The sequence below is a fragment of the Staurois parvus genome, unplaced genomic scaffold, assembly GCF_062004578.1.
Source record: "Staurois parvus isolate SC_StPar_1 unplaced genomic scaffold, SC_StPar_1.0 ptg000412l, whole genome shotgun sequence".
NCBI classification, from domain to species: Eukaryota; Metazoa; Chordata; class Amphibia; order Anura; family Ranidae; genus Staurois; species Staurois parvus.
The window spans coordinates 2405361-2430484 of record NW_028318208.1 but is presented as its reverse complement, the minus strand read 5'-3'; the positions used below and the strand labels follow the sequence as shown (position 1 = coordinate 2430484).

The window sequence follows — 25124 nt, the reverse complement described above, 5'->3', positions numbered from 1 at the left end:
CTGACTTTGGTTTCTACTCTTGTGTTGCGCTTTGTTTTCTTCATTTGTTTTATGTGGATTACTAAGGTGCTTTGTTGGCTTCCTCTCTTCCAGGTGGTCCAGCGCATTAAAGCCATAGAGAACGAGACGCGGTTGTTGGTTATCGACAGAGAGGCCGATGAGTATCGGCGGCTTTCACAGTGCAGTTCGCCTCCAGAGTCTCAGCCCAACTCAAGTGCCCCTTCCTCCCCTTCTGTGAGCAACAACAATGGAGAAGTTTGGAAAACTAAGAACGAACCCACCATTGAAGACCAGCTGCAGAATAACCACAGTACGGAGAACGGCAAACAGGTACCAGTAACAGAGAGAGCGCTGATCCTCATAGCATTTTCTATTGCCTTGTATGCCAAGAGTTGTATGCTGGTATCTGTCAATTATTAATATCAGTCTGCCTCTGGGGAGTATAATCAGACTTGGTACGTGAGTTATAGCTTCCAGAATGTGAAACTAATAATCACCCTGTTCTCACCAAGCAGCATGTGCTTTATGGGCTTTTTTAAACTAAATAATGGAAGGTCTAGTAACCCTTTGCAGAATTCTTTCTCTAATCTGTAAATAGTAAAGCTGGCCAAAAAACTTATAGTAATTCCGTCACCACAGGGTCACTTTTGCAAAAAAAAGTCCACCTTATAAAAGAATGGTTTGTTTACCTTTGTGGACCATGTATGGAAAAAGCCACCGCTTCTCCACTTACCAGCTTATGAGTGTCAAATGCTTGCTCACCCCACTGGTTGCTGGGGTTCCTCTACTCCTGTAGTTATATGCAGGCATACCTCGAATTTAATGCGTTCTGCGGGACTTTTCTTATTGTGCAAAATTCATAAACAAAAACTCGGTTTCCCATAGAAATGCATTGAAAACCAATTAATCCGTTCAGGTCAGAAAAAAGTTAAAAAGTCTTTTATTTGTTCAAAACTGTTTATAAAGTGCACTTTAACCACTTCCCGTCCGGCCCATGTACATAAACAGCCGGTCGGGAGCGCTGCCGGAGCGGGTGGACGAATCTAAACATCCACCCCGCATCCATTGCCTGTATGTGCTCCCTGGGAGCACGCAGCACCGGACACAGCGGAACACTGAGCGCTGTGTGGGACCTCTGTGTGAGGTCCCAGTTCATGTGATCACTGATTGGCCAATCAGTGATCACAGGAACACTAGAAAATAAGATGTCACTTCTTGACATCATTGCTTACTACGTGTGAAATCTGTGAATGATCACAGAGGTCACATGGTACAAGTCTATTCACAACAGTGACTTTTCGTATTGTAAAACATTTGTAAACCGAAATGCAGTTTCCCATAGGAATGCATTGAAAACCAATTAATTCGTTCCGGAGGTCAGAATAATGTAAAAAAAAAGGATTTTATCTGTTCAAAACTCTTTATAAAGTGCACTTTAAAGGCATAAATACTGTACAGGGACATGATTAAAAATTAATTTGTAAATGCATTGAAAACCAATTAATCCGTTCCGGAGGTCAGAAGAAAAGTAAAAAAAAAGTCTTCTCTGTTCAAAACTCTTTATAAAGTTCACTTTAAAGGCATAAATACTGTACAGGGACATGAATAAAAAAACATTTGTAAATGCATTGAAAACCAATTAATCCGTTCCAGAGGTCAGAAAAAAAGTAAAAAAAAAAGTCTTCTCTGTTCAAAACTCTTTATAAAGTTCACTTTAAAGGCATAAATACTGTACAGGGACATGAATAAAAAAAACATTTGTAAATGCATGGAAAACCAATTAAACCATTCCGGAGGTCAGAAAAAAGTAAAAAAAAGTCTTATCTGTTCAAAACTCTTTATAAAGTGCACATTATTAAAAAAAAATTTGTAAATGCATTGAAAACCAATTAATTCGTTCAGGAGGTCAGAAAAAAAGTAAAAAAAAAAGTATTTTATCTGTTTAAATCTTTTTATGAAGTGCACTTTAAAGGCATAAATATTATACAGGGACATGATTAAAAAATGATTTGTAAATGCATTAAAAAACAATTAATCCATTCCAGAAGTCAGAAAAAAGTAAAAAAAAAGTCTTTATAAAGTGCACTTTAACCCCTTGGCGCCGTCACTTCCCGGCCCTTTAAGGGTTTTAGAAGCCGGGAGGCGGGGCGGGGTCTAGGGACATGTGACACGCCGGCAGTCACATGATCAGGAAAGGTCCCGATCGAAAGAGGAGATCGGGACCTTTCTGTGAGTACCGGACATGTGTGCTGGGAGCGCGCATGGCGTGCGATCTCAGCACATATGTTCTTTTTTAATAGAACGCAAATGTGCGGCCGCTCGGCGTCTAGGCCCTAGACGTCCATACTTGTATTGTCAGCTAATGAAGAGCTCCTAGTGGACACCCATATATATGGCCAGGTCAAGCCAACACTCTCTGACTTTACTGATATCGGATCCCCTATAGATAACAAACTCTTAAGAGAGAATATAATTATTATACAGGATTTATATAGCGCCAACAGTTTTCTTAGCGCTTTACAATATAACGGGAAACAATACAGCAACAATACAGTTCAATACAAGAGGGATAGGAGGGCCCTGCTCCTGGAAGCTTACAATCTAAGATTCCCCGGGTATATGGAGCCTGACTGATGAACAGCCTGTTTTTCCCTGATGACAACTGTCTGTGGTCTCCCTTGGGATCACGTTAGTCATTTTGTAGCAGAGATTACCAGCAGCTACAAATCTGTCTGATATGTTCTCTGGTGATTTGTACCTGGATACAGAGCTGGCTATAATACACATTTTTGAAGCTACGAATCGGATTATTTTCTCTGGCCCTTTCTATCTGGCTGCAAGGTTTCTGCTGTAGCTGACTATAATGGTTCTCCATCACAGCTACGTACCTATTAAGGATGAAGACCTCCATAACGACATCCAAATGGTGCTAAAAGTCATTCGCTTAGAGATATGGTCCTTTGGAATCGCTGTGACAGATCTTCCGTTGAGTGCAAATCAGTTTTCTTGGCAACCAAAATGCACATGAGAGAGATTATGTAGCTGCTAAAAAATTGTTGTATTGTATTGTAAGAAAGGTTTCTTCACAGTGAGAGCTGTGCAAACGTGGAATAGACTCCCTCAAGAGTTGGTTTTGGCCAGCTCAGTGGATTGCTTTAAAAAAGGCCTGGATTGTTTCTTAAGGGGGGATATGATCTCCATGTATAATACATAAGGGGGGATATGATCTCCATGTATAATATATAAGGGGGGATATGATCTCCATGTATAATACATAAGGGGGGATATGATCTCCATGTATAATACATAAGGGGGGATATGATCTCCATGTATAATACATAAGGGGGGATATGATCTCCATGTATAATACATAAGGGGGGATATGATCTCCATGTATAATACATAAGGGGGATATGATCTCCATGTATAATACATAAGGGGGGGATATGATCTCCATGTATAATACATAAGGGGGGATATGATCTCCATGTATAATACATAAGGGGGGATATGATCTCCATGTATAATACATAAGGGGGGATAGGATCTCCATGTATAATACATAAGGGGGGATAGGATCTCCATGTATAATACATAAGGGGGGATATGAACTCCATGTATAATACATAAGGGGGGATTTGATCTCCATGTATAATACATAAGGGGGGATATGATCTCCATATATAATACATAAGGGGGATAGGATCTCCATGTATAATACATAAGGGGGGTATGATCTCCATGTATAATACATAAGGGGGGATATGATCACCATGTATAATATATAAGGGGGGATATGATCTCCATGTATAATACATAAGGGGGGATATGATCTCCATGTATAATACATAAGGGGGGATATGATCTCCATGTATATTACATAAGGGGGGATTTGATCTCCATGTATAATACATAAGGGGGGATATGATCTCCATATATAATACATAAGGGGGATAGGATCTCCATGTATAATACATAAGGGGGGTATGATCTCCATGTATAATACATAAGGGGGGTATGATCTCCATGTATAATACATAAGGGGGGGATATGATCTCCATGTATAATACATAAGGGGGGATATGATTTCCATGTTTAATACATAAGGGGGGGATATGATCTCCATGTTTGATACATAAGAGAGGGATATGATCTCCATGTACAGTCATGGCCGAAATTGTTGGCACCCTTGATATTTCTCCAGGAAATCATGTATTTCTCACGAAACGTATTGCATTAACACATGTTTTGCTATACACATGTTTATTCCCTTTGTGTGTATTGGGACAAAACAAAAAAAGGGAGGAAAGAAAGCAAATTCGACATAATGTCACACAAACCTCCAAAAATGGGCTGGACAAAAGTATTGGCACCCTTTCACAACTGCGGATAAATAAGAATGTTACAAGCATGTGATGCTCCTGTAAACTCACCTGGGGCAAGTAACAGGTGTGGGCAATATAGAAATCACACCTGAAAGCAGATAAAAAGGAGAGACGTTCACTTAACCTTTGCATTGTGTGTCTGTCTGTGCCACACTAAGCATGGACAACAGAAAGAGGAGACGAGAACTGTCTGAGGACCTGAGAACCAAAATTGTGGCAAAATATCAACAATCTCAAGGTTACAAGTCCATCTCCAGAGAACTAGATTTGCCTTTGTCCACAGTGCGCAACATTATCAAGAAGTTTGCAACCCATGGCACTGTAGCTAATCTCCCTGGTCGTGGACGGATGAGGAAAATTGATGAAAGATTGCAACGCAGAATAGTCCGGATGGTGGATAAGCAGCCCCAAACATGTTCCAAAGACATTCAAGCTGTCCTGCAGGCTCAGGGAGCATCAGTGTCAGCGCGAACTATCCGTCGACATTTAAATGAAATGAAACGCTATGGCAGGAGACCCAGGAGGACCCCACTGCTGACACAGAGACATAAAAAAGCAAGACTACAGTTTGCCAAAATGTACTTGAGTAAGCCAAAAGCCTTCTGGGAAAACGTCTTGTGGACAGATGAGACCAAGATAGAGCTTTTCGGTAAAGCACATCATTCTACTGTTTACCGAAAACGGAATGAGGCCTACAAAGAACAAAACACAGTACCTACGGTGAAATATGGTGGAGGTTCAATGATGTTTTGGGGTTGTTTTGCTGCCTCTGGCACTGGGTGCCTTGACTGTGTGCAAGGCATCATGAAATCTGAGGATTACCAAAGGATTTTGGGTCGCACTGTAGGGCCCAGTGTCAGAAAGCTGGGTTTGCGTCCAAGATCCTGGGTCTTCCAGCAGGACAATGACCCCAAACATACGTCAAAAAGCACTCAGAAATGGATGGCAAAGAAGCGCTGGAGAGTTCTGAAGTGGCCAGCAATGAGCCCAGATCTAAATCCCATTGAACACCTGTGGAGAGATCTTAAAATTGCTGTTGGGAAAAGGTGTCCTTCCAATAAGAGAGACCTGGAGCTGTTTGCAAAGGAAGAGTGGTCCAAAATTCCGGGTGAGAGGTGTCAGAAGCTTATTGATGGTTATAGGAAGCGACTGATTTCAGTTATGTTTTCCAAAGGGTGTGCAACCAAATATTAAGTTAAGGGTGCCAATACTTTTGTCCAGCCCATTTTTGGGGTTTTGTGTGACATTATGTCATATTTGCTTTTCTGCCTCTGTTTTATATTTGTTCCAATACATACAAAGGGAATAAACATGTGTATAGCAAAACATGTGTTAATGCAATACCTTTTTTGTGTGAAATACTTGATTTTCAGGAAAAATATCAAGGGTGCCAACAATTTCGGCCATGACTGTATAATACATAAGGGGGGATATGATCTCCATGTATAATACATAAGGGGGTATATGATCCCCATGTATAATACATAAGGGGGGATATGATCTCTATGTATAAATACATCAGTGGTTCATATAGTGAACTCTGTGTAGTTATTCACCCTGAGGTCATCACAGAGGACAAGGGGGCACTCTTTACGTCACGGAAAGTTTTCTTCACAGTGAGAGCTGTGAAAATGTAGAATAGACTCCCTCAAGAGTTGGTTCTGGCCAGCTCAGTGGATTGCTTTAAAAAAGTCCTGGATTGTTTCTTAGATACACAGAATATAACTGGATACTAACATTTATAGGTAAAGTTGATCCAGGGAATATCTGATCGCCTCTCGGGGGATCAGGAAGGAATTTTTTTCCCTGCAGCAGCAAATTGGATCATGCTTTGCTCGTTTTTTTGCCTTCCTCTGGATCAACTGTGGGTGTAGGATTATAACTTTTTTTTTATGATTGAACTGGATGGATTTTTGCCTTTTTTCAGCCAGACTAACTATGTAACTATGCTGTTCACTTTGCCGGGCAGTTTTCATTTTGCATGGGAATTTTCCATTAGCCTTGGGAACAAGGAGAAGCTTTGCTGACTTTCAAGTTCTGGCTGCCTTGCCTATAGTTGGGTTTTCTTTGGGGAGTGAATTTTCACCACATTCACTAAACCAAGAAAAAAGTGAATAGCCTATGTGCCTTTAGTAAGCCACTGCATCCTTGGTCGTTATTACTAGTCGTGGTATAGCTTATGGGAGTGTAACTTTAGTTATGCCTAAAATGAGAGGAAGCGTTTGATTGGTTACTCCAGAATGGGCGTTCCGCGAGTGGAAGTCATGTGTTCTCATTGATCGTAGCATTAAGATGATCCCGGTCATTCACAAACATCGCCTGTAAATCACAGAAGGGGGAAACGGTGTTGCTTTGGGTGACAACTGCTGTTCTGCTGTGAGACACTTTAGGGTCCATGTACACGGGACGTTTGGAAAACTCTTCTGAATGATGGAAACTGACTGCTGGAAAAGTAGGTCAAAAAACGTCAGTTTAGCTGCGTTTGCATTCCGCGTTTATGAGCGTTTATTTGCATTTAGAAGCGTTTTTAAAAGATAACCTCAGGAGACCTTCCCAAATGCCCAGAATGCACTGAAAAACAGTAAAAAATAAACTATTTCAGACATTTTGAGAGGAATAGAGAGAGCAGAAGCAGAGAGAGCAGTATGTGTTGAGATGACCTGTCTTTTCTGGTTGTATTCACTATGGATCCCATCACGAGCATAATGCGACTCATTCTAACATTTTTTCCTTCATGCGAAACCTGTAACTGACTGCGCTGGTGTACCGGGTCCATTTGAATACATGGAAAACGCTTTGCATGCATTTCTGATGATGAAAAAGGGCTCTGGACAGCATCTGGATATGGAAAAGTAAAAAAACGCTTCTAAACGCAAACGCTTCTAAATGCGGTTAACTGCGTTTACATGCGTTTGGCGTTTGAAACGCCGGTAAAATCTACTCCTGAACGCAAGTTTGGTGCGTTCAAAAAAACGAGTGTAAACTCAACTGCCAGTAAACAACGATGTGTACATGGACACATAGGAAAACATTAGGGAGAGTTCAGGGGCTGCTGAAAAAAATGCAGAAAAGCTCCTGAATGTCAGTTTATCAGCTGCAGTGTACATGAACCCTGACAGTCATGAGCCTCGTGTTATGAAATTGAATTTTCGGGATTGGCAATTGTTGTGCATAGGAACTACAGCACTCCTCCAGTTGTGTTTAGAGTATCCCAGGGGCCTCGGGCTCCTCTGTTGGGGGTCTGTTTCCTCTCCCCCCTCCCCCGTTTCCTGATTCTCAGGATCGGGCTGGAGCCTTGTTGTCAGGGATTTGGTACTGAGGCATGGAACAAACACTCGGGGTCGGAGGGGAGATGGAAATGTTTTTGTGACATAAAGCAGATCAGGGAGCTGGGAGTTTAAGCTGGGGGGATTTTGTGCACTAAAGTTGAAATTTGCCTTGTTTTTGTCTTGTTGAGGGAGTTGAAGTGACCTGGGTTATTCTACTTGGATTTTTTAACTATAGAACAGGCAACAGTTTTTTGTTTTTTAGGTTTTTTTTTTTTACGCTTGCTGCTTTTGTCATGAGTTTCGCATTGGAATAAAAGAAATGTTAAAGGGAAATGTCTGTGAATAACAGTACAGATGGTTTGTTTTTTTGATTTGAACAAAAGTAGCTTTGGTAGCAGAGCTGGGACAAAGGGTGGGCAGAAGGGGCGGCTGCCCTGGGCGCAATGGTTACCTGTAGGGATTGGGGTGCAGTTTGGTATCTTTGCTCTGGGTGCTGGATGACCTTGTCCCGGGACTGTTCGGTAAATCAGAATAAACCCGAACCACTGGGTCAGTCTGCATGGAGACCACAGTCTGCTTTGTGTTCTGGTGGTGCACTTTTCATTGGTTATTTTGCTTTTTCTTAAAGAGAAATTTAGACTCAATAGTTTTCTTTTTTTCAACCTATTGACCTGTAAATGCCTTAGGCCAATTTGATTTTCATTGTTTTTTTTTATTATATCTCCTAGATTGTAAGCTCCAAGGATCAGGGCCCTCCTATCCCTCTTGTATTGAACTGTATTGTTGCTGTATTGTCTCCCTTTATATTGAAAACCGCTGAGCAAACTGTTGGCGCTATATAAATCCTGTATAATAATAATATATAAATCCTGTATAATAATAATAATAATATATAAATCCTGTATAATAATAATATATAAATCCTGTATAATAATAATAATATATAAATCCTTTATAATAATAATAATATATAAATCCTGTATAATAATAATATATAAATCATTTATAATAATAATAATAATAATAATAATAATATATATATCCTGTATAATAATAATATATAAATCCTGTATAATAATAATAATAATAATATATAAATCCTGTATAATAATAATAATAATAATATATAAATCCGGTATAATAAAAATAATATATAAATCCTGTATAATAATAATAATCTATAAATCCGGTATAATAATAATAATTATTATTATTATTATTTAAAATGTCTGTTTTATAGATAAGCATTTATTACATGACAGAGGGTTTCCAAATGACTTTATGGCAGCACCGCAGTTGAAGCTTGCTTTGCAGCTTAGTTTAGTTTCCTTCAGACTTTGGGGGGCCGGACTGTGGCCATTGGGAGTAGAAAAGGTCCTGGACATCAGTGGGGAAATAAAATGCTTCATCGTTGGTGTCATTGCAAGGAATTGTGTCCCATCATTGGTGTCATTGGTAGGAATTGTGGCCTATCGTTGGTGTCATTGGGAGAAATTGTGCCCTATTTTCGGGGTCATTGGGAGGAATTGTGTCCCATCATTGGTGTCATTGGGAGGAATTGTGTCCCATCATTGGTAGGAATTGTATTCTATCGTTGGTGTCATTGGGAGAAATTGTGCCCCATTGGGCAGCACAGTGGCTAAATGGTTAGCACTTCCACCTGGCAGTACTCGGGTTATTGGTTCAAATCCCAACCATGGCACCACCTGCCTGGAGTTTGCATGTTCTCCCTGTGCCTGCATGGGTTTCCTCCAGGTACTCTGGTTTCCTCCCACACTCCAAAGACATGCTGGTAGGTTAATTGGCTTCTCTCTAAAAATTGTCCCTAGTATGTGTATGTATGAATGTGAGTTAGGGACCTTAGATTGTACACCCCTTGAGGGTTAGGGACTGATGTGAATGTACAATATATATGTAAAGCGTTGTGTAAATTGACGGCGATATATAAGTACCTGAAATAAATAATTGTTGGGGTCATTGGGAGGAATTGTGCCCCTTCATTGGTGTCATCGGGTATGCCCAGTTGTTAGTATCAGTAGATGAAATAGTGCCCCAGGGGCCGGATAAAAACAAGCAACATTTTGCTCCTGGGCCACAGTTTGAAGACCACTGTTTCAGAGGAAAGGAGTGGTGGAGGAGTGCTAGGAAAGGTGCATATAAGTGGCTCAGGAGCCACCCAAGTGGCAGTCTATTTAAATCAAAACACCATTTAGCACACTATCATTGAATTACGGACCTGTCACCAGCATATGCATATCATGCATTCCTCATTCTACTAGAAGTTTTTTTTTTTTTTCTGTCTCTGTCTCTCTTGGTGAGACTTCCCCCCACTTCCTGTTTTGACAGCTGTCACTTGGACAGAAAGTGAAGGGAAGCTCCTCCAGAGGAACACAGATAGCAATAAAAACGTAACTTTCCCACTCTATTAATAGTCTTTTTATTGCCCTCTTTGTTTTTGTTGGGGAGATTTTTTTCCCTCACTTCCTGTTCTGACACCCATCTATTAGGTACACCCATCTAATTTTTCTATTTATGTTGAAATGGTTAGGTATCATAATTCAGGAGTAATTGAGATGTAAGTTGTGGACATGTCTTGATATTGTACCATTAAGAAAATGAAAAATAAAAATTATTTAAAAAAATAGGTATTGAGGGAAAATATTTCTATGGGTGCGCAGATTGTCATAAAAACTTTAATCATTTAACCCCGGGTTCACATATGTGCAAATCACATGCGATTTGTGTGCGATGCAGTTGGAGCCGTACATTTTGTTTGGCCCTAATCGCACCACACCCGCACCAAAAATGTGCAGGACTCATTTTTTTGGTTCGCACTAAGAATCGGATCGCATGGGTATTCACACCTATGCGATCCAATTCTTCACATCGCACCGCGTTTTACGGACCAATTTCGGGGTGTTGTTAACTTAACATACACACCCGCAGCGGTTCGCATGAACGGGGTATGATTCTATTGCGGTGCGGATTTCGCACTGAAAATGCTGCGAATTCCACACCGCATCAGTGTGAACCCGGGCTTACCTCTCTGTCCAGAATCAGAAAAAAGTATTGGCGGTCATTGAGCTTTATCTGCTGCTTGAAATCAATGGTGGTTATATTTTGTGATTCCAAAGGCCTTTTATTGTAAGCAATACCCTGGTTTGCACTAGGTTAGAGGTTTTCTTCTATTGTAACATTGAAGCATGGTCAATGACCTTTGTGCCAGGCATTCTGTCCTAGCATTGTCCCACGGGTCATGGTGGTCCTTGGCCACAGGCCTTGAACCCTTTGTACAGTCGTGTGATCAAATTAGGTGAGGAGGATGAGTCCCATTTCTGTCTTTGCAACAAATCTGGAATGATAGTATGAAGCAGTGAGATAAGTAATTTTCTCAATACCTGAATCTGTGATATATATATATAGATATATATATATATATAGATATATATATATATATATCACAGATTCAGGTATTGAGAAAATCTATATATATATGCTGGAATGAAGGCTCTCTCAAATGGTAGTCTCATGGCCGTGGCTGTGGCATTGCTCAGGTGCTCTGTTGGGATCGGTTTCTTAGAAGCAGGTAATATTTTAGCACTTTGGAGTTCTTATCTGTGCAGTAAAAAGGCAATAGTGAGATTATCAGTGTCAGATGGTACCTATAGTGAGTGTTCATGAAGATTGTCATAACGGTAGACAGTTAGTATGCCTCCCCAACCTACGAACAATATCTCTGAGGCATTTCCACAGGGAATGCAGGTGCTATGTCTAATTAAAGTGAAAAAAGGAAAGGCCTTTTTCCAGTGAAAATTTTAAACATGTGTCTGACTTATCACATACAGAGGGCCTGTCCCGTCTAACCAAAAGTACACAGCAGCTAGATCTGAGGTTCTCCAGTAGATGATTGGGATATTGTCAGGGCCGGCTGTGATCTGAGGTTCTCCAGTGGAAGGTGATTGACATATTGTCAGGGACGGTTGTGATCGGAAGTTCACCATGGAAGGTGATTGACATATTGTCAGTGCCGGCTGTGATCTGAGGTTCACCAGTGGAAGGTGATTGACATATTGTCAGGGCCGGTTGTGATCGGAGGTTCATCATGGAAGGTGATTGACTTATTGTCAGGGCCGGTTGTAATCTGAGGTTCTCCATTGGCAAGTCATTGACATATTGTCAGGGCCGGCTGTGATCTGAGGTTCTCCAGTGGAAGGTGATTGACATATTGTCAGGGCTGGTTGTGATCGGAAGTTCACCATGGAAGGTGATTGACATATTGTCAGGGACGGTTGTGATCGGAAGTTCACCATGGAAGGTGATTGACATATTGTCAGGGCCGGCTGTAATCTGAGGTTCTCCATTGGCAAGTTATTGACATATTGTCAGGGCCTGCTGTGATCTGAGGTTCTCTAGTGGAAGGTGACTGACATATTGTCAGGGCCGGTTGTGATCGGAAGTTCACCATGGAAGGTGATTGACTTATTGTCAGGGTCGGCTCTAATCTGAGGTTCTCCATTGGCAAGTCATTGACATATTGTCAGGGCTGGCTGTGATCTGAGGTTCACCAGTGGAAGGTGATTGACATATTGTCAGGGCCGGTTGTGATCGGAAGTTCATCATGGAAGGTGATTGACTTATTGTCAGGGCCGGTTGTGATTGGAAGTTCACCATGGAAGGTGATTAACTTATTGTCAGGGCCGGCTGTAATCTGAGGTTCTCCATTGGCAAGTCATTGACATATTGTCAGGGCCAGCTGTGATCTGCGGTTCTCCAGTGGAAGGTGATTGACATATTGTCAGGGCCGGCTATGATCTGAGGTTCTCTAGTGGAAGGTAATTGATATATTGTCAGGGCCGGCTGTAATCAGAGGTTCTCCATTGGCAAGTTATTGACCTATTGTTAGGGCCGGCTGTGATCTGAGGTTCTCCAGTGGAAGGTAATTGATATATTGTCAGGGCCGGCTGTAATCAGAGGTTCTCCATTGGCAGGTTATTGACATATTGTCAGGGCTGGCTGTGTTCTGAGGTTCTACAGTGGAAGGAGATTGACATATTATCAGGGCCGGCAGTGATCTGAGTTTCTTCAGTGGCAACTTATTGACATATTGTCAGGGGCGGCTGTGATGAGAGGTTCTCCTGTGGAAGGTGATTGACTTATTGTCAGAACCGGCTATGATCAGAGGTTCTCCAGTGGCAAGGTATTGACATATTGTCAGGGCCAGCTGTGATCTGAGGTTCCCCAATGACACAGGTAGTTGACATGTTGCCAGAGCTAAATTTGATCTGTTTATCAAGCATAACATCGATATGTTTTCTACAGGACCTTACACCAAATACTGAACTAATCAACTTGCTACCAAAAGGAGTTACAACCTATTGTTCCTGCCATGTACACTGTAGAGAAGGTATGGAACAATGGGCCAAAATGAGTGCAATAAATCTTATAAGGGTCCACATTACGTCTGCAGAGGGCTGCAACTACTCAGTTATAACATATAAAGATTATACCACTTTGGTAACTTGCAACAATTTTAATTTACAGAAGTAGCCCCTGCAAAGAGGACCAGAAAGTATCTCCTGGAGCATTCTGCTGAAAAAAAGAACACAAGGAAGTGGGACTATGTCATCTCTGTCCTCATTGTTAAATCTCTAAGGGATGCAAAGAAGGAGCAGGTGGGCCACATGTGGCCCTGCACACCAGTTTACATGCTTGCTGTAGACCCAGTGCTAGTTGCCTGGCTGGCATGCTGGTCCTGTTTTCAAAAACCAGGCAAGTAGCCTATTCAGGTCAACAATGAGAGAATCTATATTTAGAGAGCCTCTGTAAAGCTCACCCATCAACCTTTCCTATGCTCCCCCGATCCATTCCATAGTTGGAGCGGTCATTAAATACTTGTTTTGGGTATGGGGGAGCACGTGACCTCCATGATGGTACTTTGACTTGAGAAGGGGTGACCTCATTAATCCAGTGTAAGGTTCAACAGAGACCTTACTCAAGGTTAGTGGAGAAATGAAGCATCGGATGAGCAATAAGGTATTCATCAGAAGGTGCCCACCACTAAATGGAACTAGTGGTGGGCTTTAAAGAGAATTGGTTACTTTGCCCTGAATGGCACTGGCAGAGTCTGTTTAAACAGGACAGTGGGCAGTAATGTTGGGTTAAGTGGGTATAAAAAAAAAAGTCCAATAAGTTCATATTGATCTAGCTTTCATAATCTGAAATCTAATGATCATGCATTATCAAACTTTGCCCACTGTCGTTGTTCTATGTGCAGTCTTGTTGAACTGGCCCAAATGTGGTCTTCTTTGAGGCTCCTGTAATGCCGGCCAACAGTGTTCAATGCTGCGTTCTTTTTCCCCGGGTCTTCTGTGTATTGTCCCTGGCCTCACATTTCGCTCTAGCGATTTTCCCGTGGTTGGATCAGTTCCCCTGGCGCGGTGTTCCCTTTAGCAGATCAGCACTGAAATAATTGCTGCTGTCGCCCTCTGTGCCGTAAGGCATGTCTGTTTCCAGAGTTCATGAGTTAACGAACTCCCTGAGGTGGGAAGGATTTTTTACGTTGTGCACCATTGTGCGGGATTCCCGATTATCATGTACCATGTTGTCGGTGTCGGGATGATAGTTAGAATATAAAATACTAACGTGGGTTTGGCTGATGACCGTATTCTTTGTCCAGGCAGGTCCAAGTAACAGGTTTCTTTTTAATGGAGGACTAGATAGATCCCAGGAGCCAGGTAGCCAATGCTGCTTAAAAATGACAGTTGTTGCCTAAGGCCCCATGCCCTCTGGGTGTTTGATCCGGGGCACTGGGGTTCCGTACTTAGTAGCGGGCGGAGGGCACAGGTGCGCCATCCATCCCCACTTCTGGGAACCTGTTAAACTCAATGAAAGTCTGACAGCTTCTGTGGCCGGACGGAGTGGAGTACACTCAGCAGCACGTCCATTTAGGACAGAATGCAGGAAGTCTGTGTTTTGTGAATTCGTCCTGGAGTGCATACTGCCCTAATGTTACATACCACTAAGTGCACCGTCCAGCTGCAGCAGCTGTGAGGCTCTCATAGGACTTGCGGTTGAGAGGCGGTAAAACCCTGCAGCTGAGCCCTGTTTTTACCACCCCTAATCGCTCCCCCTTTAGCTGCAGAGTCAGCAGTCAGGGCTGTGCACATGCTGCTTCTACTGCAGGAATTATACCCCCTGTCACTTTCAGTGGGTGCAGCTTGACTAAATAAATAGGTCTGCTCTGCAAGTGCCCTGCAACCATGTGTAATGTACTCGGTTGTGGCACTCTAGATCAGCGTTTCTCAACCTTTTTTCAGTCGAGGCACCCTTTAAAATTATGGACAGTCCCGAGGCACCCTTTAAAATTATGGCCAGTCTTGAGGCACCCTTTAAAATTATGGACAGTCCCGAGGCACCCTTTAAAATTATGGCCAGTCTTGAGGCACCCTTTAAAATTATGGACAGTCCCGAGGCACCCTTTAAAATTATGGACAGTCCCGAGGCACCCTTTAAAATTATGGACAGTCCCGAGGCACCCTTTAAAATTATGGACAGTCCTGAGGCACCCTTTAAAATTATGGACAGTCCTGAGGCACCCTTTAAAATTATGGACAGTCCTGAGGCACCCTTTAAAATTATGGACAGTCCTGAGGCACCCTTTAAAATTATGGACAATCCCGAGGCACCCTTTAAAATTAAGCACAGTTCCGAGGCACCCTTTAAAATTAAGCACAGTTCCGAGGCACCCTTTAAAATTATGGACAGTCCCGAGGCACCCTTTAAAATTATGGACAGTCTTGAGGCACACCATTCTAAAATGTGAAAAACTATTCTAATAGTTTTATATAACGCAGTAACATCCACACATGTAGGACACCCAACATTAGAAGTGATTTATTCTTCCAATGCAAGTACACTTTTGCACACTGGTACTGACTAGTGTTCCAATGTTTCTCCTCTTCCTCAGTTTTTCTCCATCACTGAGGTAAAGTGAGCCCAGCACTGATGGAGAGTGGCGGGGGAGGGTCAAACTAGGATGCTGTGCAGGCAGCTGACATCCTCCTTATCAACTGATGATGTCATTGGTTGTCAGGACGCCGGCGGCTAGAAGGTCGTAATGGTGCACAATGAAAACCTGTGGCTTTGTGCAACTAGAGGCAGGCTTGTTCCACCCTCTGGCTTCTATAGAAGTTTTGGGCAATTTTTGGACATTTTGCCAAGGCACCTCTGAAGAAACCTCAAGGCACCCCGGGGTGCCTGGGCACCCTGATTGAGAAAGTCTGCTCTAGAGAGCCTCCTCCTCCCTACCTGACAATTGCACCTTCAAGAGTGATACAAATGCAGATCTCTCTTCAGAGACCAAAGCAAGTGTGAACGAGCCTATAGAGTTTAAGCCCGGGTGCACACTTGTGCGGTACAACATACCGCATGTGATTCGCACGGGAACCGCACCGCATTCCTGTGCAAATCACATGAAAATTCTGTGCGGCACGATTTCAGCTATACATTATGTATGGCTCGAATCGCACCGCAAGAAGGTGCAGGACTCCTTTTTTTGGTCCACGCTAGAATCGGATCGCATGGTTATTCACACCTATGCGATCCGGTTCTGCACATCGCACCACGTTTTGCGAACTGATTTCTGGGTGTTGTTAACTTAAAATACACACCCGCAATGGTTCATGTGAATGAGGTGCGATTGGGATGCACAGAAACCGGTGCAAATTTCGCACCGCATCAGTGTGAACCCGGGCTAACAGGCTGCCACCAGCAGGGCTGGACGGTGAATCTGTACCCTTCATCCGCAGATAAACGTCCATTGTACACGGGGCCTAACTTTTGAGATTTCTCTAGTTGTTGTCAATGGAGCTGCCTCTTAATTAAAAGAAATGAAATGCAAAAACAAAAATGCAACTGTTCATTCTCAAGACCGCCATATTGTAGGAGGTGGAGTTGAGAAATAAATGCATCCTCAGAAAAGAGAGTTTCAAACCTCTGTTTATTATTATTATTTATTATTATTATTAGTATTATTAGTATTATTATTATTATTATTATTAATAATAATAATAATAATAATAATAATAATAATTATTATTATTTGTTATTTTTATTTTTATTATTATTATTTGTTATTATTATTATTATTATACAGGATTTATATAGCGCCAACAGTTTGCTCAGCGCTGTACAAAATGAAGGTAGACATTACAGTTACAATACAATTTGGTACAAGAGGAAACAGAGGACCCGGCTCGTTAGAGCTTACAATCTAGGAGGAAGGGTTGAGTGATACAAAAGGTAATAGTTGTGAGGGGATGATGATGGAGGAAATAAATGGCGGTTTACTAGTTAGAAGCAGGATAGACTTCTTTTAAAGAGAGAAGTTTTCAGGGATCGTCTAAAGGTGGATAGATTAGGAGACAGCCGGACATTTCGGGGTAGGGTGTTCCATAGGATGGGAGAAGCTCGGGAGAAGTCCTGGAGGCGAGCATGGGAGGAGGTGATTTATATAGCGCCAACAATTTGCGCAGCGCTTTACAAAATGAAGGCAGACATTACAGTTACAATACAATTTGGTACAAGAGGAAATAGAGGGCCCGGCTCGTTAGAGCTTACAATCTAGGAGGAAAGGTTTAGTGATACAAAAGAGTTCCATAGGATGGGAGAAGCTCAGGAGAAGTCCCGGAGGCGAGCATGGGAGGAGGTGACACAGGAACCTTTATGTAGTGTGGAGGATGGTACCAGAACTGAGAAAACCGGTTGTGCATTTGGAAAATATTTTGTAACTTACGGCCACTGAAGCTGCTTAAAACTTTTATTTTTTACCACAAGCCTGTCTTGCCAGTTGGGTTTTATTTCAGCTGCAGACGAGATGAAAACGATTTTCCGCTTCTCCTCTCCAGAATCTTTTGTCCTTCTAATTGAAATGCTGGTGAAGTTTTGTGTCCTGTTGCCAATTCTGGCTCTGCTATCTAGGCTGGACTGTAATACGTTCCCCGTATAAATCCGACTAATTATCTGGGAACACTGCGAGTTTCCGGATCTTGTTCATTACAATTATATCAGGAGCTAATTTTTTTTTCTGGCTGTACAAATACCTGCATTAAACAAGAAGAGAAAACCTGGATTCCCACTTGATAAAAATAAATCATGTCCCTCTGGGTACTTGAAATATTGAATTTAGCAAGCTTGATCCTGACCTGCTTCCGTTCTGGGGGTACTTATGTAGGCTTTGCCTTGATCCTTCTAAAACCGACTGCTCAGTTGGAGGTTGTGTCCTCACTATGGCCACACAATCAGGCTTGGTGTTCAAATGTAAAAATCGAAAAATGATTTATGAAAGAAAGTATATGGCCACAGACGAAATTCTTCTTGCAGGGGATAGCTGGAATATGGCTGCAAGTATGGTGCGGACTCATGGAAAAAGCAGTCCGCTGCATCTTAGGAATTCAGTACACTGTTTCCTTGTTCAATCTTTTTATTGGGTTACAGATATAGTGCACATACAGCAGGATACAACAAATGGTACCATATATCCGGCATAAGTAAGTGTGAGGCCCAGGGCCTTTGAGCATCTGTATGGTTATAGCAACTTTAAAAACTGAATAGCATAACCAGAAAAAAAAGGAGAGGAAAGAAGGAATAAGAAAGGTGAGGAAGAATAGAGAAGGAAGAAGAAAGAAGGGGATGGATAGAATGTGTGACTTCCAGGACGGGGAAAGGGAAGCTGGACCAAACCAGTGCTCCGGAGCAACTTCCAGGGTGGGGGAGTATTAAGGAAGAAGCAGCGATTCATCGAAACCCTGAGGGAGGAAGTGGTTAACCCAGGGGGACCAGGTCGATAGAAATTTGGGAATTGTGTCTGTAATGGTGGCCTCCACTTTGGCGTGTATCATGGTTCCTGATTCTGAACCACCTCTATGCTAAGAGATGAGGTCTTCTAAGATTTCGCTATGACTTGCTTAGCTGAGGTTGTGATCTGCAAGAGAAGCTTAAACTGAGTTTTAGAAATGGAGGGGGGTCGGAAATTGAGCAATGCGATGTCTGGTGTTGGCACAATAGGTTTTTGGAAAAGGGTGGATAACATGTGGAAGATATCTTCCCAGAAAGTGTGGCCTATCGGGCAGGACCACCAAATGTGAAGGTAGGTGCCCCTCATTGCACAGCCTTGAAAACAGTCGGGGGAGTATCCAGGTGTATATTTAGCGACCCTAGTCGGGACCAAATACCATGGGGATAGAACCTTGTAGTTTGTCTCAACTGCCACTACATTCTGCGAAGAGGATTTAGTTGCCTGCCAAATATGATCCCAATCCTCGGAGCTCAGTTGTAAGGCCAGATCCTTCTCCCACCTGGTGACGTATGAGGGGTAAGGGGAAGATACGGGAGTCGAGAGTTGAGCGTAAAGAATAGAGATAAGGCCACGCCTATGCGGATCTTTCATGCATGCGCTTTTGAAGGGGGTCAGAGATCTAGTGGAGCAAGTGGTGGTGGAAAGGGGGGAATAAAAGTGCTTTAATTGGAGATAGCGGAACATTTCTGACGCGGGAAGAGAGTGAGATTCTCGGAGGGACGGGAAGGGACGGACCCCGGAGTTAGTCAAGAAGTGGTTGGCGCTAAGGAGATTAGCTGAGGACCAGAGTTGAAAGGAACGCGGTAAAGTCCAAGAAGGGGGGAAAGCTGGGTTGCGAAGATGAGAGATCAGTACACTGTTTCCAATAGAGATCTGAGTTTTTGACAGTTTTCCAAAATTATAGTGGGCCTCAGGTTGCAAATTCTGCCAGAAATTCTACTTTACGGAAATCTAAGGCAATGTTATGGGTCTTTCCAGTTCTCTTCTTTGAACTACCCACCTCCTGTGTTATGGAGAAGAGTGTTGCCTTAACCCTAGGGTGACAACACTGATCCTCTATAGATGCAGCGTTGTCACCCTAAGGAAACAAATGCGGCCACACACTGATAATTCGCAGTATATCATTTTTTTTCCTTGGGTTTAGATGTAGTTTATTTTAAGTCAGCCTGTTTCCTCTGGGCTCTTACTTTGGAGACAGATTGGGTCGAGCAGAAGTGGCCTCCCATTCCGCCCAGGATTGGGTGGTGCCCCCAGACAATACACTGATAATCGGCAGTGGTGGAAAGGCATCTTTATTGGCTATCACCCAGATCTTCAGAACTGGCTCTGATCCAACCTGAAGATCTTATCCAGCTCAGGCCATTGTATGTGAAGGAGAGCGAATTTTTGATGTGCCATTCAGGTTCCCACCATAGCAGAGCTGTGTGGAGGGGTGTATAGGTAGCTTGTTACACAACAGGAAACCACCCATCTCATCTTGAAGTCCACACTCTTACATGTCAAGGTGGACATGGCATTGAATCTGCTAACGTTCTCAAAGAGTATGATGGAGACCCCATCACCTTGCCTATCCTGATCAAAACCTACCCCTGGACCCCAGGTCTTCTTGCCTTGACAGCACTCCCATGCCACATGTTCTTCTGTTGTAGGAGAATACCTGGTGCTTCCATGTTTCGGGAAGCAAGTGACCTGCCCCGTGATTTGGTGCTCATGCCTAGTGGCCAATCACTAACCTTGAAGACTGTCACATGATGAAGGGGTATCAGTACTCTTTGGAAACTGCAACACCTGTAATTTGCAACTTTGGCAATGTTTAAGGATAGCCATACATGGGTTGAAATTCGACTGATTTTTTGTCTGAAAATCGGACCTAACAATAATGCCCCTGTGTCCATGGTGTCACTGGAAGGAAAATGTCCCTGTGTCCATGGTATCACTGGAAGGAAAATGCCCCTGCGTCCATGGTATCACTGGAAGGAAAATGCCCCTGTGTCCATGGTGTCACTGGAAGGAAATTCCCCTATTCCATGGAATTCAAACCATGTATTAGGATCAGTGGTGGAATACTATGAAGGTGATTATAACTGGTCATTGGGTGAGCTTTAGCAAGAGACTGGCTTTTCAGTCTGAATTTGCCCCTTTTTAAAATGATTGTAAACCTCAGACATGAAATTTTAACAAAGCATACCCCTCTATAGTGTGAACTTGTCTCAATTAAGAGCACTAAGTGTCATTTCTGTCTGCTGCCTCCCTCCTTTGCTATCAGCATGAATCACTTCTGACAAGTTTTCCTGACACCAAGAGAAAATGGTGACAGGGGAGCGTCCTCCAGCAAATTGAAAGCCTCAGCTCTGTTCCTTTGAACTGTGTGGAGGGGGGTCTGTCCCTTCCCTCCAATCAGCTCTCAGAGCTCTCCTCGCTGAGCTTTGCAGAGTGTAATTTCAGCTCTCCACCCCCTTTTTTCTGAATTCTCAGATAAGCTTTATAAATTCAGCACTTTGAATGGATGTAGAGGAGAGATGGCTGCAGATAAACAAGTACAACCTGTGTAGGAGGATTTGTTTCATTTCTGTGTATCCAGTCATTTCCTCGGGTATACGTAATGGCTTACAACCGCTAATAAGGTTTTTGTGTTTGTAATGGATTTGCTGCATTTTGGTGCCGGTACAGGATGTGTTGACTTTATTCCTACAAAACACGATCACGCTGTCCTGGGCTCTGAATCAAAAACTAAATATAACCTCTTAGTGTGATACGGCAAAGCTGTTTACCGGTGCCTGGTCTACTGAGGACCAATGCAGGGACTACCAGCTCTGGCACTTGTGTAGAGTCACATGGGCAGCTCTGCGGTGGCCAAACTGGGGGCAGCAATGGAGGGCTGTGTGCCATTATATCCTATGATCACGTCTACTGTAGACCCCGCCTATCGTGTCTTCTACTTAGTTATTGTACCCGTCCTGTATGGTTCCATATGAATGCCAACGCTGACAAACACTGCGCCAACCCTCAGCTATGTAGGCAACAATAACTGGCTTTTGATGTCAATTTTATACATGTGTACCTGGGATCTCTGATAAATCATTGGGCCTGAGAAAGCAGGTGGGACAGGGACTGGAGCAGGGGAGCTGGGATAAAACTTGGAGGGTGCACATACCAAAATATGGGGCTAATGGTGGCAAAGGAAAAAATGTGTCAGCACCAGTGTGAGGAAAGAAATACCTCTGTGTCAGGGGTTTCACTTAAAAGGAAATGAAATGCCCCTGTGTTCATGGTGTCACTGGAAGGAAATTCCCCTATGTCCATGGTGTCACTGGAAGGAAAATGCCCCTGCATCCATGGTATCACTGGAAGGAAAAATGCCCCTGTGTCCATGGTGTCAATGGAAAGAAAAAAAATGCTACTGTGGTGATACTGGAAGGAAAAAATGCTCCTGTATCCGTGGTGTCTTAGAAAGGATAACATGCACCTGTGTTGGTGGTGTCACTGGAAAGAGAAAAATGCCCCTGCTACTGTGGTGACACTGGAAGGAAAAAAAATGCTCCTGTATCCATGGTGTCTTAGAAAGGATAACATGCACCTGTGTTGGTGGTGTCACTGGAAAGAGAAAAATGCCCCTGCTACTGTGATGACACTGGAAGGAAAAAAATGCTCCTGTATCCATGGTGTCACAGAAAGGATAAATGCACCTGTGTTGGTGGTGTTACTGGGAGGAAAAAAATGCCCCTGTGTTACTAGAAAAACACTGCTGCTGTATCAGTGGGAGAAAAAAATGCCACTGTGTTGGTGATGTCACTGGGAGAAAAAAATGCCATTGTGTTGGTGATGTCACTGGGAGAAAAAAATGCCATTGTGTTGGTGTCACTGGGAGAAAAAAATGCCACTGTGTTACTAGAAAACACTGCTGCTGTATCAGTGTCAGTGGGTGACAAAAATGGCACTGTGTTGGTGGTGTCAGTCTGACTGGGATGGTGTCACTGGGATGAAAGAGGTAATAAATTAGGTGCATTGAACCAAGGGGCCCTGGGTGGCTTTAGGGGAGGATGAAGAAGAAACTGAGGGGCTATGAGGTGGTAGGGTGACTATTTAGCACTTTAGAGGTTTTAAAGGGAACAGAGGAGCTCGAGGGCTGAGTTGCATTTGGCACCACCACTCTCGGTGTACTTACAGTTTGAACCCCGTGCCCACCCTGGACTAAAGGCAGCTTCTTCTTCCTCCAGTATCTGGTCATGTGAAATTCTCAGTGGGTGTCCTCTCTTCCTGCTCTTCTGCCCACAATAGGCTGCCTTTGGAAGGAGGAAAGCAGAAGCAGAATCCACCCTTCACCAGCTACCTTGGCCCCTGCTCTGTCGGGAGTGATACCGTTGTCACTCCTGCAGGTGAGCAAGCCACTGGAGAACAGCGCCCAGAGCCAGTAGCCAGAAATTCAATTCTAGCAATAGTCAAGTTCCCAGGTATGGATACAAGACGGGTTTTTTCTGTAGGGATGGAAATGATGTGATTTTGCCCTGAGGGGGTAGCAGTGTTTGACTTTATGAACTTGTGCCGATGACGCTGAGCTTCCTGAGTCGTGACCTCACATATACCCACGGTCTATTTTTAGTTGAGCTTTTTTTACCATCTCAGTACAGACATTTTTATGACAGGTTATTTTTTTCTATCTTTATTTGTAGCGTAAAGTAAGAGGTCAGGTCTTGTCTGTCAGTGACACACGGATTGGGGGAGATGAGAATATTACCAGGAAGCCGTATATATTATATATTACTTGATGACTGATGGTCTAAATAACGTGTTTCAGAGCTTCTCCCTGCAGTCTTAAAGTGTTACTAAACCCCAGACCCTGCATTCACTATATCTGGTCTCCCCAGACCCTGCATTCACTATATCTGGTCTCCCCAGACCCTGCATTCACTATATCTGGTCTCCCCGGACCCTGCATTCACTATATCCGGTCTCCCCGGACCCTGCATTCACTATATCTGGTCTCCCCGGACCCTGCATTCACTATATCTGGTCTCCCCGGACCCTGCATTCACTATATCTGGTCTCCCCGGACCCTGCATTCACTATATCTAGTCTCCCCGGACCCTGCATTCACTATATCTGGTCTCCCCGGACCCTGCATTCACTATATCTGGTCTCCGGACCCTGCATTCACTATATCTGGTCTCCCCGGACCCTGCATTCACTATATCTTGTGCCCCCGGACCCTGCATTCATTATATCTGGTCTCCCCAGACCCTGCATTCACTATATCTGGTCTCCCCGGACCCTGCATTCACTATATCTGGTCTCCCCGGACCCTGCATTCACTATATCTTGTCCCTCCGGACCCTGCATTCACTATATCTGGTCTCCCCAGACCCTGCATTCACTATATCTGGTCTCCCCGGACCCTGCATTCACTATATCTGGTCTCCCCGGACCCTGCATTCACTATATCTGGTCTCCCCAGACCCTGCATTCACTATATCTGGTCTCCCCAGACCCCGCATTCACTATATTCGGTCTCCCCAGACCCTGCATTCACTATATCCGGTCTCCCCAGACCCTGCATTCACTATATCCGGTCTCCCCAGACCCTGCATTCACTATATTCGGTCTCCCCGGACCCTGCATTCACTATATCCGGTCTCCCTAGACCCTGCATTCACTATATCTGGTCTCCCCGGACCCTGCATTCACTATATCTGGTCTCCCAGGACCCTGCATTCACTATATCTGGTCTCCCCGGACCCTGCATTCACTATATCTGGTCTCCCCAGACCCTGCATTCACTATATCTGGTCTCCCCAGATCCCGCATTCACTATATTCGGTCTCCCCGGACCCTGCATTCACTATATCTGCTCTCCCCGGACCCTTCATTCACTATATCTGCTCTCCCCGGACCCTTCATTCACTATATCTGCTCTCCCCGGACCCTGCATTCACTATATCTGGTCTCCCTGGACCCTGCATTCACTATATCTGGTCTCTCTGGACCCTGCATTCGCTATATCTGGTGAACATCATGGACGCATATGTGCGACATGTGGGTGTTAAGGGTGGCGCACAGTTTCAGTAAGTGGTCGACAAGAGGTTGCAATTTTCAAATAAATATTTGAATCAGGAGAAAGGATTCCCAGAGCACTGTGGGTTAGCTATAGACAGAGCGCTGCAGAAACTGTCTCCTTTCAGGCATTCTGTCTGCAGTTGGAACCTTGAGTTCTGGAAACAAAAAGCCTTTTAACAGCAGCTGTTAAGGAGACTGGAAAACACAAGAAAAGGAGCCTAAAGCTCCACTTACTGGCTGAATATAAGAATACAAAATATTTAAAATATGCAATTTTTATTTTATTCTTTTTTTTCATCTTGACCATAACAAATAAAAACAAAAATAAATACAGAACCAATACACATTCCCTTAAAAATAAAGCCTTCTATTTTCTTTCTGCGTGTATGCGATTTCAGTCCAGTCATCCAGTTAGGTTTTTAGATGATAGTAGACTGGGGACACAGAGCGCGGGAGTAGCAGTAATTAGAATATATTATTGACCCAGCGAGCGTCCGCTTCTGAAAGTGGGTCAGCAGCCCCAGAGCAGATATGTATGGATGTGTGTGACACCGTATTCTAGTC

The 25124-nt window shown here is 43.4% G+C and overlaps 1 protein-coding gene across 2 annotated transcripts in view; it reads left to right on the top strand.

Annotated features, from left to right (window-relative positions):
• NHERF2 (NHERF family PDZ scaffold protein 2) overlaps positions 1 to 25124 on the top strand; it is a 206240-nt gene that overhangs the window by 37014 nt on the left and 144102 nt on the right. For both annotated transcript variants that reach the window (XM_089686819.1, XM_089686818.1), the window contains exon 2: positions 94 to 330. In XM_089686819.1, the coding sequence (XP_089542945.1) occupies positions 94 to 330 (237 nt within the window). The remainder of the gene's footprint in view (positions 1 to 93; positions 331 to 25124) is intronic.